The sequence below is a fragment of the Geospiza fortis genome, unplaced genomic scaffold (genome assembly GCF_000277835.1).
Source record: "Geospiza fortis unplaced genomic scaffold, GeoFor_1.0 scaffold286, whole genome shotgun sequence".
In the NCBI taxonomy this organism is placed as follows: domain Eukaryota; kingdom Metazoa; phylum Chordata; class Aves; order Passeriformes; family Thraupidae; genus Geospiza; species Geospiza fortis.
In genome coordinates this window covers 238,387-252,197 of record NW_005054444.1, presented here as the reverse complement: position 1 = coordinate 252,197, position 13,811 = coordinate 238,387, and the positions used below count along the sequence as shown (strand labels likewise).

General features: G+C 42.2%; 1 protein-coding gene across 4 annotated transcripts in view; it reads right to left on the bottom strand.

Moving 5' to 3' along the window:
• PAK1 (p21 (RAC1) activated kinase 1) overlaps positions 1 to 13,811 on the bottom strand; it is a 76,809-nt gene that overhangs the window by 21,165 nt on the left and 41,833 nt on the right. For all 4 annotated transcript variants that reach the window (XM_031062279.1, XM_031062277.1, XM_031062278.1 and 1 more), the window contains 6 exons: positions 12,228 to 12,438; positions 7,331 to 7,431; positions 5,731 to 5,878; positions 4,528 to 4,565; positions 2,511 to 2,627; positions 2,024 to 2,198 (listed from right to left, as the gene is read on the bottom strand). In XM_031062279.1, coding sequence (XP_030918139.1) covers positions 2,024 to 2,198; positions 2,511 to 2,627; positions 4,528 to 4,565; positions 5,731 to 5,878; positions 7,331 to 7,431; positions 12,228 to 12,417 — 769 coding nt within the window. In that variant the 5' untranslated portion in view covers positions 12,418 to 12,438. The remainder of the gene's footprint in view (positions 1 to 2,023; positions 2,199 to 2,510; positions 2,628 to 4,527; positions 4,566 to 5,730; positions 5,879 to 7,330; positions 7,432 to 12,227; positions 12,439 to 13,811) is intronic.

The following is a 13,811-nucleotide window of genomic DNA, read 5'->3' as shown; positions in this document are numbered from 1 at the left end:
AGCTGGGAGCCAATCTCCTCTCTAACAGCATCAGGGTGGCTAAAAGGATCAAGGGATGCAGAGCAGCACCCGAGCTGGTGCTTGCAAGTCCCCGAAGCTGCCAACATATGGTGCTGCTCTCCCAGGGTCTGCGGCTGAGCCCAAACAGATCAATACTGGCAAAGAAACTGCTCGTGGCCATTAAGCCAAGAAATCCAGTAGCAAGCAGAGCAAGAGCAGGCTATTTTCAGGCACCACTGGAGAGCAGCCAAACCCACAGGGTTTAGGACAGACAGAGGTAGAAGTAGGGAATATCACTCGTGTTTGGAGAGGAGGGCAGGAAGAGAAATCTGGCTTTACAAAACCCACTCTGCAATTACAGAAGCAATGCTGTCTGCCCTGAGGACTGGTATTTCTGGACAAATATTCAGAAATTTTCCCTCAAAGCCTAATACAGGCTACAAGCTCAGACTGCAAATGTTTCCCCAAGGCAAGGACTGGACAAAATGCTGTGGTGACAAGTGGCAGTTGCCAGTTTTTCCCAGGTTAATGCTGTATTTCCTACCTTCCAAAGAGTGAGGTGAGAATTCATTAATGTTTGCATCAATGCTGTGTTTCTGCTGAGAGATAGGGATTAAGCAGCTTTCTTTTAACCTTTGCAAGCATTTAGCACATCTTTTGTATGTGTAAATATATTTTTGCTTTATGGTTTTAATCATTTTAGTTACATGTCAAAGTAAAATGTCCAAAGGCTGCTTGTCTGCACAAGTACAGCTCCATTGCCCTCAGTGGAAAGACATTTTTACTTAGATTAAGACTAAAGATTAAAACTTCATAACATTTTTCTGACTAGCCCACACATAGAAGCTGACACCTGGAGCAAGCAAGGTGTCAGAAGGTACATCTGCTTCCCAACACTCTCAAAAGTAGCACTTGCACTTCTCTGCATGACTGAAGTGGGTGTATTTTTATTAGAATAGCACTTTTTTTTCCTGCCACAGTTGCTGCTCGCCTTGCCTGGTCACAAAAATGTCTTGAATCCTTAATGATACAAAAATCCTGCTAATTGAGTTAGTGAAGCTGATGTTTTGAAACAATGGGTGTGAGTTTTCCAACAGCAAGCAGTTCCAATTAATAAACTATCAAGTCAATTTAGGCTTTATTTAGAGAAATTAGTTACTCAAATACCATTTTAACATTTTAATTTTTTTTTTAAGTTGTATCCTCAGATTAAGTCTTCATCTAACTACTAGACTCTTACTCCTAAAATACTGACAAATATACCCTGACACCAAAGAGGCCAGCTTTATCATAGAGGTGCTAACACAATTTAAGTCAACTGACAAGCAAGGCATGGATGTAATTAATACAGGATTAGTAGTTCAAAGAATTAGAAATGCTCTACTCTAACAAAGCCTGGCCCAGGCTGAGGATAGCAATCAATTGCATCAAAGAGCTGGTTCAGCTGTTGGATATACCACAGCATAACCCAAAACCACCAGACAGCAGAGGAGCACTTGCGCTGAAGGTAGGAACTGTTAAAGACATGAGGACACATCTGAGAGACTTGATGAATTTTTCTCAGAAAAAACCCACCAATTTGGCTACCCACAAAATGTTAAAGCACTTAAAAATAACCAAGCCACTTTACACCATGATACTGTGGAAGGCAAAGTTGGGGATGCATTAATTTTCTCTCCATCTTTTAGACACCTTATGTCTAACATTGCAATATAATCATTCATGCTTCAGAGCTGCAGAATAAGATGTGGAACGATCTCAGACTTCTAGTTAAATAGATGTTATTTATTCAGGGCTTGTTTTGCAGAGCTTGAGGATCTGCAGCTCCCTGGGGACTTCAGCCAGTATCACAGGGGTTCAGCCTAAATTCAAGCTCACCCCTTACATCTTCCCCCAGTTTTGTGTTGTGACTGTGGGCCCATGTCTTTGCTAAGGGATCGCAAAACGGGGAAATGTTTCAGCTTATTGACATTCTGAGAAACCAACACAGCAGGACCTGTTGTTTTAGAGAACAACAACATACTTAATTTCTCCAGTATCTCTTCATCTGACATTTTTGGCTTTTTCTTCTGCTTCTCCGTGTTCCTGACCAGCATGTCAGGTGCTGTTGTGCTGTTTTCCGAGGGAGAAGAAATAGGAGAGGTGGCCACATCTCTGGTAGGCGGAGGAAGAGGGTCTATCACAGAGCGGGTGTATATCTAATTTTGTTGGGAAAAACACACAAGTCAGGTGAAGATTTAAACACTTCTATTCATCCTGTTACTGTTGTTGTCAGGGATGCATTTCTATAGCTGCTTTGTTAGCAGCTAGCATCACTAATCAAGGACTCGTGCCCCCACAACCGGGCAGGTGACAACACTAAGGTACTCTGCTAGAAGGAATGGTTCCCACTGCCTCCCTCCTGCTCCCAAGAACGGCTCAGCATCAAGCCATGCAGAGGGACAAAGAGCCACAGTCAAGGCCTGACTGTGATTGCAGCAGTGCAGGCTGAACAAAGAATTTCTGCTCACAGATTTGGTGTGTTCAGGTCGTGGAGCTATCACAGGGGGTGGAGCTGCATCGTCTTCATCGTCCTCATCTTCAGACACTGAGGGCACTGCAGGGGTCTCGGAGACAGCCTTCACATTCTACATGGAGTTGCACAAATAGCAAAAATCAAAACCCAATCACACATTATAAACGAAATCACAAACATTGGATTAAGCTCCTAACAGAGACTGCACTGAAGCAAGTGCAGAAAAACAATAATCAGAACGGGCTGGTGAGTTACAGTGTGTGAAAAATTCAAAACCTCAGGTTCCTGGGTCTTCATGGGAAATGGATGTGCAGTCCAACACTGCCTGACACAACTGTTCAGACAGAGGTCCTCATCTGCCCGAGTGACAGCAATCCTCTTCCCAAGGACCTGAGGAGACCTGGGCTCTCTCACTGCTTTCCCAACACCCACACAGCTGACCAGCAAGTTTTGGGACATCCAAGTTTGGAAATATCTGTCCCTATTTATACTGTCTCTTAGGGCTTTTTGCTTGCTTCAAATCCTGACCATTCAGTATAAAGAGTTCAGACTTTAACTGCCAGAATTTGCATCAAACTCTTAATGGTTTCTCCAAAAATTAGGAGGTCAAGTTAACATTGCCTCTGGTAGGGTGATTGAGAACTAATTAATTAATGTGAGATTTTGGAAGCAGAATCTGGCAAAATATTTTCAAATCTCTTTTCAAATTACTTCCCAGCATAAAAATTTATAGGAAAATAGGAACAATTATTTTGTTTAAAAACAGTTTTATGAGTGGTTAAAAAATTATCTGGAATTTTCTGCAATACTATGATTAGGAATGAAAGTCACTTCTAAATCTATCCATGTGAAACTGGATTAGAAGTTCATTACATCCTTTACACTACAAACATTTCAGAATAAACTTGGTAAGGTCCTCAACCAACTAAACCAGTTCTGTTTGTGGATCATCACCTCCCTAAGAGTGGTAGGGAGAAAAGCATTAAAATCCTCAGAAAGAGGGGGAAAGCAACACAGTATTTCACTAAGCCTAAAATACTTGAAGTCATCATCATCCTCACAAATAATTGTCAAAATGCACTTGACATAACACAAAAACATAGCTTGTCAAAAACAACAAGGAAAAACTATGTACTGGGAATTTCCTGAATATCTCCAAAATGAAAGGTTGGCCTGAGGGAGGGCATTGGGTATCTCAGTAGACTGGTAACTATTGCTTTTGTCAGGATTTACTTAAAAATCCAACCTCAGATATTGAAACTTCTGAGGACTGACAAATAATGATGTATAATAATGAACAATGGCAGAAACATTTTCTGTTTCTTTTTCCAGAGTCCTAAATGATCAGATCCGAATAAGCCGCCTTTGGAAGGGAGAAGAACAAGCCAATTCTAGGTAATGACATGGCCATGAGAAAACAAGAGCTGAGGGAATTGTGGGGTTTTATGAACTATCTTAAACTGAAAGTTTTGTTTCTTCTATCTCACAGACACACACAAAAATTTTTCATGTCTCCTAACAAAGCAAATAGGAGTGGTGCCTGCCCTGGCAAGGACTGAGTAAAGGTCAAGCTGAGAGGAGGAGAACTTTTTATTTCCTGTTCTGCTAGAGATTAGTCTGGTTAATCAACATTAGCTTTAGTAAATCAGACCTCACAGGTTAGTAAATAAACTTTGTTATAAAACAGTTTATAGAGAAATAAAACCTGACAGCAGAGCGGTTATCAAATTCTAGGTGTAGGAAAAGATCAACTTCTATGAAAACAGACCTATTTCTACTAATTAATTCACTAATTTCCATTCACTAATTCACTATAAATCCTACTTCCATCTGCTTTATTCCCCACCAGTTGAAAAAAAAAAGTGAAAGGAGCACACATGTTTTTATAAACATGTACTCACCACACAAATATACATAGTTCAGATTTTAAAACATTAAGCAAACTACAAGTTTACAAGTAATTAACTACTTTTTGCAAGTTTTTTAATCCCAAGGCAGAATGTGAGGCTTACCAACGTATTAGATGAATTGTAATCCTCAGCTGATTTATCTGAAAGACAGATAATAATGCCATTATAAATGAGTTATAAACGCAGCAAAAGTTGGGAAGAGGAGCAAGGAACAAGCTCTCTTTAGAAAAGGCAGGAAAAAAGGCTGCTCCCAAACTCAGCTCCCTAACTCCAGCTTCCCAGAACCAGCTGAACCCTGGAAGATACAGGAACAGAGGGTAAATTAATGCAGACAAATGCAGGGGTCACAAATCCCTGCAGCAAGAGGGTGGAATTGCCCAGAGCAAAACTTGAATGAATATTGTCCTCCATCCATGTACACAAAATATTATCAATGGACTAAGTCCCCAGCAGAGGCACTGCAGCTGACTCCTGACTGCAAAATGTTCAGTCTCAGCCACCTAAACTTCCTGGTGTACAGCAGATTAGCAGAGAGGACCTCACAAGTCAACTGATGGGCTTCTCATTTGACTATCCAGGCACATATGGGGAATATTTGTGCTTTTATCCCTGCTTGGAGCCTTCCTAATGAGTACCAGATCTGGTGACATGGTTCTATCCCCCTAAAAGAACCAAAGTAGGGGTTAATATTTCGAAAGGGAAGGAGTTGCAGTTGAAAGGAAAAGGAGTAGTGGTTGCAGATGTCCTTCAGAGGGCAGATAACCCATAGAAAGAGGCACAAAACCTTGGCAGCTTCAACTTTTAGAGGAACCCAGCCAGCAATTTCCAAGCACCCAGGGAGCTGAGGCCCATTCCTCAACCATGGCACATGGGAGCAGAGAGGCTCTCAACCCAAGTACACAAAAAGCAACATCCACACCCACCCTCCAAACTGAAACTGGTGCAAAATTTAGCTGCCTGTTTTCTCCAGGGACTTTCATCAGGGGAACCCAGTCCCAGAAGTCTGGGATCTGCCTTGCAGATGCTGGCTGTGGCTGTGAGCATCAGAAAAAGGATGTTTTGGAGGCTCAGCCAGTTGACTGACATCCTCTTTTGCAGCTCTGACATCCTCTTTTGCAGCTATGCAGGGCATCCAGATTAACAGAAGAGCATTTTAAAGGAAGAAAGGTGCTTGAGCAGCCAGGGAATCTCATTCACATTTTCCTTGAAAAGAGAGACCTACTTGTCGATTAAACAGAAGCAGCCCCACATGCCCTGACCACAGAGAGTTGGAAAAAGCAGCCACATGAGACCATCACCATGTACCTGTGAAGCTCATGTACTTCTGGCTGTTGGAGATCTTCTTGGAGTTGTAAAACTCCAACACATCCAGCACTGCCTGGGGGTTCTTCTTCTGCTCTGACTTGGTGATGTTGGAAGTCTGCAGCAGACGTGCCCACTGCTCCGGCATTCCCTGTGGGAAGAGGCACCTTGGTAACACACAGCTGGTCTAATGTGCATAAAACATAAGCCCCCTGTCACTGTTCTGCCCCAGTTTTTGGAGTTACACAGTATTGTGAGGGAAACAGGGAGAAAAGAGGACAGAAGAGGAGAGGAAAGAAAAAGAGGTGGTGAATGTGTGTGTCCCTAGCCACTGCCTGTGTTACAAACCACACTTGGGCATGTAAATGTCACTCTTGGGTCTCTGGGTGACTCCCACGTCCTCTGCAGACCAAAATTCAAAAACCAGAAAGGAGAAGAGCCAGTTGCTGCACTTTGGGAAAAGCCTCAAGAAAAAAACAAAACAAACCACAAAATCCTTTAGGCACAGGTATTCACATACTTATATATACACCCAAGAAAGACTACAGAAGTAACATACACTGCATAGCCTTCAGCACAATGGACATGCAAGACTCGTTTGGGTCTTCTGGCAGCACTAGAGCTCTTTGGTAACAGCAGTGTGGTGCCCTCTGTAACCAGAGCTGGGAAAGCAGAGGTGTTAACTCCACATCTGAAGTTCAGAATTTCACTATAGGGACATAATTTCAGCCAGAAAATAAACACACCTGAAAAAGAGCCAGACTTGTGCCTTTCCTCACCAGCAGGGATAACAGTTTGTATGGACGAAGTGGCAGAGACTGGGATGCATGAGCAATGAAGTTATCCTCCTGTTCAGAAGGAAGGCTGGATACACCTCTCAGGTAATGCCCCACTAGTACAGGTGGGCTAACCTGGGCAAGTCTAGAGGCTGCCATGCAAAACCCACGCGTGCACATGACTCTGGGTAGGGGAATAAAGTCCCTGAAAAGCAGCATTATTACAGACAGGTAGAAACACCTTGTTCACAAACAACTTCTGCTGCTAGGAAATACTATCTCGTAACCAGAATGAGAGTGAAAATACAATGATGATGATGAAATACAACTCTGTCTTTACAGTATTTTGCACATCAATAAACAAAAAAAGCCCACCACACATAAAAGCATCTGACATTTAGCCTTAGGGCAGTACATACATGTTCTGTCCTAAGCAGCTGTACACAGCTGTGTGCCTCCCGAAGGAAAACTCTCAGAGCCCCACTTGGGGGACACAGACTATGCTACAGACTTATTTCAGCTCTACAGGGGGAAAAGAGGGGAAGAGAAGGGAAGGGAAGACAGATATACCATGTTTAGCTGACCACAGCAGCCAAAAAACCAGGAAAGGAAAAGTTTGCTGGCAGCCTGAGCTTATGGGATATGCCAAGTTTGACAGTCTCTCAGCATGAATTAGTAGGTAACCTCTGCAGATGTGTTTCAAATGAGATCAAACCAGATGATGGTAATAGCCCTTCCAGCATTAATATATAAAAGATTAATGGGCCCTGGCTCCTCCTAGCAATAAGCTAAACCACACAGTTCTCTCTTCCTCCAGCTTCACTTACTGTGAATTCTCCCGTGACTGCATCAAACCCCACATGAATCGTGTGTTCAAAGTCTGAGGGCAGGGAGATCTCTGGCCGCTCTTTCTCTTTCTTCTTATTGGCTGCAAGAGACAAAAACAACAACAATAAAAAAAATCCATACATGCATCAAGAATTAAAATCTCCCCAATAGTTTCTAATTCACCTACACAATCACCCCCCCCATTTTTGCTAGTCATAGGATTTTGATCTGAAGCAGACAAACAGCAAGTTGAAAAATTTTATTTCCACACTTAAGAGCAACCACAGTGAGTGGACAACAGAAACAAAAGTCTTGTAACACAGGACAAACATAAAAGGAAACTGGTACTTTCAGTATGTAAAGTATCAACTAGTATATCTAGACTCAACAGCATGAGAGCTATTTACCTAAAATATTCACACAAATTACACAGGTCAGAGTCAAAAACTCTACAGTGGCAGTAAGTGGAAGCCAGTCACTTTTGAACACCTATTTTTATTTGTTGTTTTAAGCAACTTTAAAAAAAGCCAACAAAACAATATTATGTGCTTTTAAATATACACTTGCCTCTCATACAAAAGCCAGGGACAAAATTAACTACAAATACTGCTCAGAAATTGTTTCCTTCATCCTATTTCCTCAAAAGTTTGGGAAGAAACCTAAATATAATGTGGGATTCTGCTATAAAATATTATGAGCAAAAGCACTTCTTTTTTTTTTTTTTTGCTCACAAAATGAACTAAAGATAGTTTTAATAACCAGCTTTGAAGACATGAGCAAGATAGCAGAATTTGGCAGGTGAGCAGCAGAAGTCACCAAGAAACAGGGAAGAAAATACATCAAAGCAGATGCACCCTTCAAATTTTAAACAGAGGTCTTCAAATAAGATTATCATTATGCATTGGATTAAGTTCATCCATATTCATTATGTATTAAAGACTCCACCTTTCTTTTAGCATTTATTGTATTCAAGAAATTGAGATTGGTTTAAGAAAGAACCACATTCTAGTTGGTTTGGCTGCTGCTTGCAGTTATAAAATCAGCAGAGCCAGGAGAACGTGAGCAAGCCACTCACATTTCCCAGCTGCTCCCCTTTTTTATCCAAAGCCAAACAGAATTTGTTTTGTGGCTGACATTCCCCAGTGCACTTTTGGCAACATGAAGGCCAAACCCCAGGTATTTGAGAAGCCTGCAAGGCTAACACTCAGTGCAGCAATTCTTTAAGACATTGCTGTGGTTGGTTGTGTAGAGAGGCTCAGGGCTGGCCCCAAAGGACTGAATCCCATTTCCTTCAGTGCCAGCTCTGGCACTGTTCTCTGTATCATTACAGAGCTACAGTTGTACAGAGTAATTTTGGAGAACGAAAAGGATCAGATGCTCCATTTGGGACACGAAGATGGAACAGATTGTCTTTGATCCCTCTTTTAAACAAAGGGAATGAGGGAGGCTGAGTCACAGAGGAGTGACAGAGTGCCAAGGGGAAAAGAGCAATGCTGGAGGAGCCATCCCTGAGAAGGGAGCGAGGAGGAGACAGGAGCAGCTGCTGGTTGGCAGATGGTGAGCATCTGCAGCACAGAGGCTGCTGCACGCACTAGCACCGGATGGAAAGCGAGAGGCAAAGAGGTGCAGGGAGTGCCATCAGAGCCACCATATCCCATAGGTCTGCCCACAGGATCAGACCACTCTTCCAAGCCAAAGACTGAGGTGCCATCTCAGCCTAGAAGCCCATTGCTTAGGTGAAGAAGAAGAGGACACTTCTACCAGCACCACTATGCAAGAGCTCTGCACAGACAATGAACACCCACCCACACGTGGTCCAGGGCAGCTGCCACAGCACAGTTGAACATATTCCTAAACAAAGCTTAAGGGCATTAGGTTGCTATCCAGAAGTCTTAGGTGTTTTTTTTATTTCTACATTCAGGCAGATCTGACAGATCTAGAAGCCTAAACATTATTAAACCATTAATAATACAATTGCCTTTGTGACCAGGTGGTACAAGGGAAAAAGACTGGGAGTGCCTTTCTCTTTAGTTCTTTCTAAACACTAAAGTCCCTTTAAAGGGATTGCATTATCTTTGCAATGAGCTAAAAAGACCCGAAGAATCTTAATTTAAAAAATACAAAAGAGAAATAATATCATATATTTAAGATGACCTACCTACCACCACCAAAGGCTTTATTCCCACAAACACCTCATCACCTTCTCACTCCATGTTCAATGCTGTTAAATGAGCCTCCCATAAATTTTTCTTACAATGTCCTGGCAAATTGAGCTGCAACTGTGAAGCATGATGTCTGACTGTGCAGTGAGACCATCCTGAAGCATACTGAGATGAGAAAGGTCTTCACCACTGCTAACATGGACTCAAGTGTTCCCAGTCACCGTGGAAAGGGCTCCTGGTTGCTGCACACTGTCACCTTGTGGGTAAATCCTTGCCTCTGTTTGAAGCTGCAGCTGAGGTCAGCAAAGTTCAAAGGAGATAAATGTGCCCCATTCAAGCCAGACTGACACCCTCAGTTAGGCACTGATGAGTCCCCTGAGCCCAGGAAAATTCAAAATATTCACAAGTCCTGCTGAGAGCAACAAGTCACACAAGCCCTGCATCCTACTGGGCAGGACTCACCCAGTATTAAACCAATGGGCTTTTTAAATGCCTGATTTGTGGTTTAGGCTTGAACAGAGGAAATGAGGACTACAAATTACATCCTAAATTTTGCAGGCCGAGCATGACATCTTCAGAGCTGCCTGGCAAGGGGTATAGTTCAATGCAAGTGTGCAAAAATGCATGAGGCCCTGGATTTATGCCCCATGTGTCCTTTATACAACACTTCTGCTCATGTACAGGGGTAGCACAGACTTGCTCAAAATTACTTTCCTCTAACTGAATGGAAACCAACTTCCCTTTTAAAAAAATAAAAACTAGAAAATGATACCCAAATCATTTCAGGCACAAACCAAAGTGTTGTGAACACTGAAGAATTTGCCTACGTTTAAGCAGCATGACACAATATGAATTTAGCTGTCATCATGAGACTAGAAGAAGTTCTCATAAGATGGAAATCAACAAATTTGACGTGAAGGTGACAGTGTTAAAGGAATTTTTTGCTCACAGGAATTAGAGGACAGAAGCAGCCATTCTCACTTGGGCAGGTGTATTGCAACAGAAGGCTCTGCTGGGCTTGGCTAAACAAAAATCTCTCATGTCTTGAAGCATCTGCCATGTTGGCCAATCTTCAGTAAACATGGGCAGCTTTGGATCAGTCACAGTCTGTCTGCTGATTTTCCCCAAACCTTCATTTTTCTCCTCGTTCGTAGTTCTCCTTCATAATCCAACTCAAACTAGCATTTCAGGTTCTACTTCTTTTACTCCTTTACAAGTTTCCAGTGATTTCTTTGATCTCTGGAACAGTTCATCCTGGAGATTTAAAAACTGCTCTCCCTTAAGTAAGTCAACACAAAAATCCTGCAGCTTTTTTAGGATTCATACTCATAATGGCAAGTTCTAACCCAGACCCAGCAGACTTTTAACACTGAGTTCACAGGTTTCTGGATTGCAGGCTCAAAACCCCACACTTGTAAAACAATCCAAAGTTGCCAAAAGTATCAGATAAGAATAATAATAATGAGTGCCACATTTGTAGAAAATGATCCACCACCTTGCTTATTTAAATTAGTGAAGCTATCATTTCAATTAGTCTTTTCACTAATAAAAATTAGGAGGCAGCCTCCCTCCTGAAGGCCAGGGAGTTGAAGGTATTTAGTCTTGACTTCAGTTACCCAGTGCTTAGAAACCACTGCAATACAGAAAAAACTGACGTATTACGAAGAGGAACTCCAAAAAAATAGGTCAGATATAAAAAGAAACCAGCACATATTAGGGGATGAAGATTTTTTTTTTTGCATCACTTCAAAAGATTCATAGGAGAGAGGTTTTTTTAAAATATCCTCATCCTAAAAATTAGAATTTCATGTACAGTTCACAGTTCCTATCTCTTTTTCCATCTGTTACAGTCCCTTGAACATGAAAAACTCCTTCAGTTCACAAGAAATATGCAAGAATTTTCAGTGACAGAATGTTCTTAAAAGCAAGTAGACAATGCCTGACCCAGACATTAGAACAGAGTAAATGGCCATGAGGCAAAACATGACAGGTCTAGTAGTAGATTGCATATTAGTCTTGTATAACTCAAATTATTTGCTGTTTAAAACAACAAAACAAGCAAAAGGCCTCCCTCTGCTCTCCACCAATTGCCAATGCCAGCTTTATTGGCCAGCTTGTAATTGGCACAAAACCTTATGATTTTCTAGACCATTATGGACAGACAAGTCAGGCTGGGAAGTAACAGAACTAGTCCCAGAGCTAGTCCAGATTTTCAGGGACACTGTTCTCATAATTTATAGGAAAGGCAAAATAAATTAAGAAAAAAAAAAACCACAAGAAAGGGGGCCTAAGAGAGACCTGCAAAGAGATTTTGACAAGGGCATGGAGTGATAAGACAAGAGTGAATTAATTAAAAACAAGAGAGGGGCAGGTTTAAATTAGATATTAGGTAGAAGTTCCTCACTGTGAGAGTGGTGAGGCACAGGTACAGGTTGCTCAGAGAAGCTGTGGCTGCCCTTTGGAAGGGTTCAAGGCCAGCCTAGATGAGGAGGCTCTGAGGAACCTGGTCTGATGGAAGTTATTCCTGCCTATGACAAGTAAGTTGGAACAAGATGATCCTTAAGGTCCCTTCCAACCCAAATAATTCTAGTATTCTATGATCCTGTGAAAAAAAAGCAAGATGGATTAAATGTTACAAGTTTAATCATTACAAAAAACATATCTACAGACTGTACCTTATATACCCTGCAACAACCAAGACAGAAGATTTATTAGAAGAGATAAAATACTGTACTTTTATCTCCTGGCAAAATAGATCGGTAAAACCGATCCTTCCTCTTCTTTTCTTCTGGATTGGGAGGCAGAGGTTTTGAGCCATGATTTAAAGTCCCAGGATCTTTGCTTCCTGAACCAATCATAGTGCTGGTATTTCTCATTGGAGGAGCAGGTGGTTTGTCTTCTGTTTCAACTCCATTGTTAGACATCTTCAGCTGGGGAGGCCGTTACTGGGAATTGGGAAAGAAAACAGGTTAGAAGCCGTAATTATTTATTGATTCTGGACTAGAGCCACACACTACCAAGTAAACCACAAGTAGGTATTTGCAGATGCACCTGCAACCTCAGCCTAACCATTAACCTAGTACTGCTGTGTACACCACTACCATATGCCCAAGTGCCACATCCACAGGCTTTTTGAACACTTCCAGGGACAATGATAGCAACATAGCCCCAGCATAAAAATTCGTGTCAGCACAATAAATTCTACTCAAGAACCCTCTTCTTTTTCTGTTAATAGGACTATGTTCAATCATTTGCATTATTGATCACTGAGAAAAGCCTGCTTCAGGATACAAAAAATTCTCAAAGAAACCATGGAGCAGAAGTCAGGGTGAGAAGGTAAATATGATGTAGTGAAGAGTAAGGATACCTGAGAGGAGCCAACAAGTTGCTGAGTTTGTAATACCTCTCAGATCCATGCTAGTTCTCCTAAAAACTGTGTCCAAAGGTTTGCATCAGTCTCCAGCACAGCACAACACATAGACTGAAGTTTGTACTCAGAGTTTTGATGCAGCTGCTCAGGCTCCTTTGCTACAGAGCTGCTGAGCGGGTTCAGAGGCAGAAGTGGCCATAAAACCCTGAGCTGTACCCCCTCAGATGCAGTGCCACAGCCCTCGATTGTGCCAAGCCAGCCCTGGCCTTCCTGCAGTACTGCACACTTCAGGAGCAACTCCAACTGCCAGGAAGTTGATTGCATTTTGTTCTGTTGGAAGGGTCAAACGAAATAAGATCCCCAACACACACATAAATCCATAAGTAAATAATCCCTGCTGTGCAGATTTAAAGACGGAAGCTTGGGAACAGGGTAATAGATTACTCTGCAACAACTAACTTGTTCCACCCAAATGAGATCAGTATTACTGCTGGCACAGCCCAGCTGCAGCAAGATCCTTCTGGAAACTAGAATTCATCTGCACTATGTTTTCTTTCAAAAGTGAGTTGGGAGTTAACTGCTGAATAAAGACCAAAGTGGGAACAATTTCTGTTTGGGTGGAAAAAGCATTTCAACAGCTTTACCACTTCCACAGGCAGTAAGGGAAGTTGTTTCACTTGGGGAGAGTTGCAGCATGGCAAAAAGTCAGAAGCTGTTTGCTCTCTGCAAGTAAGAAGTTTTGTTACAAAGCTGAGATCACTGCTGACTGCCAGGGAGCCGCTTTCCATAGGCTGGACTCAGTGTGACACTGAGTCACACTGAACAGATCTCACCACCACACCACAGTCCTATGGCCACACAGCACCCAGCCAGCCTTCAAAGCCTTCTTTAGCCAAGCTACTGATCCTCAGTGTAACTGGCAAGCTTTGGATCCAGAGCATGCTGCTG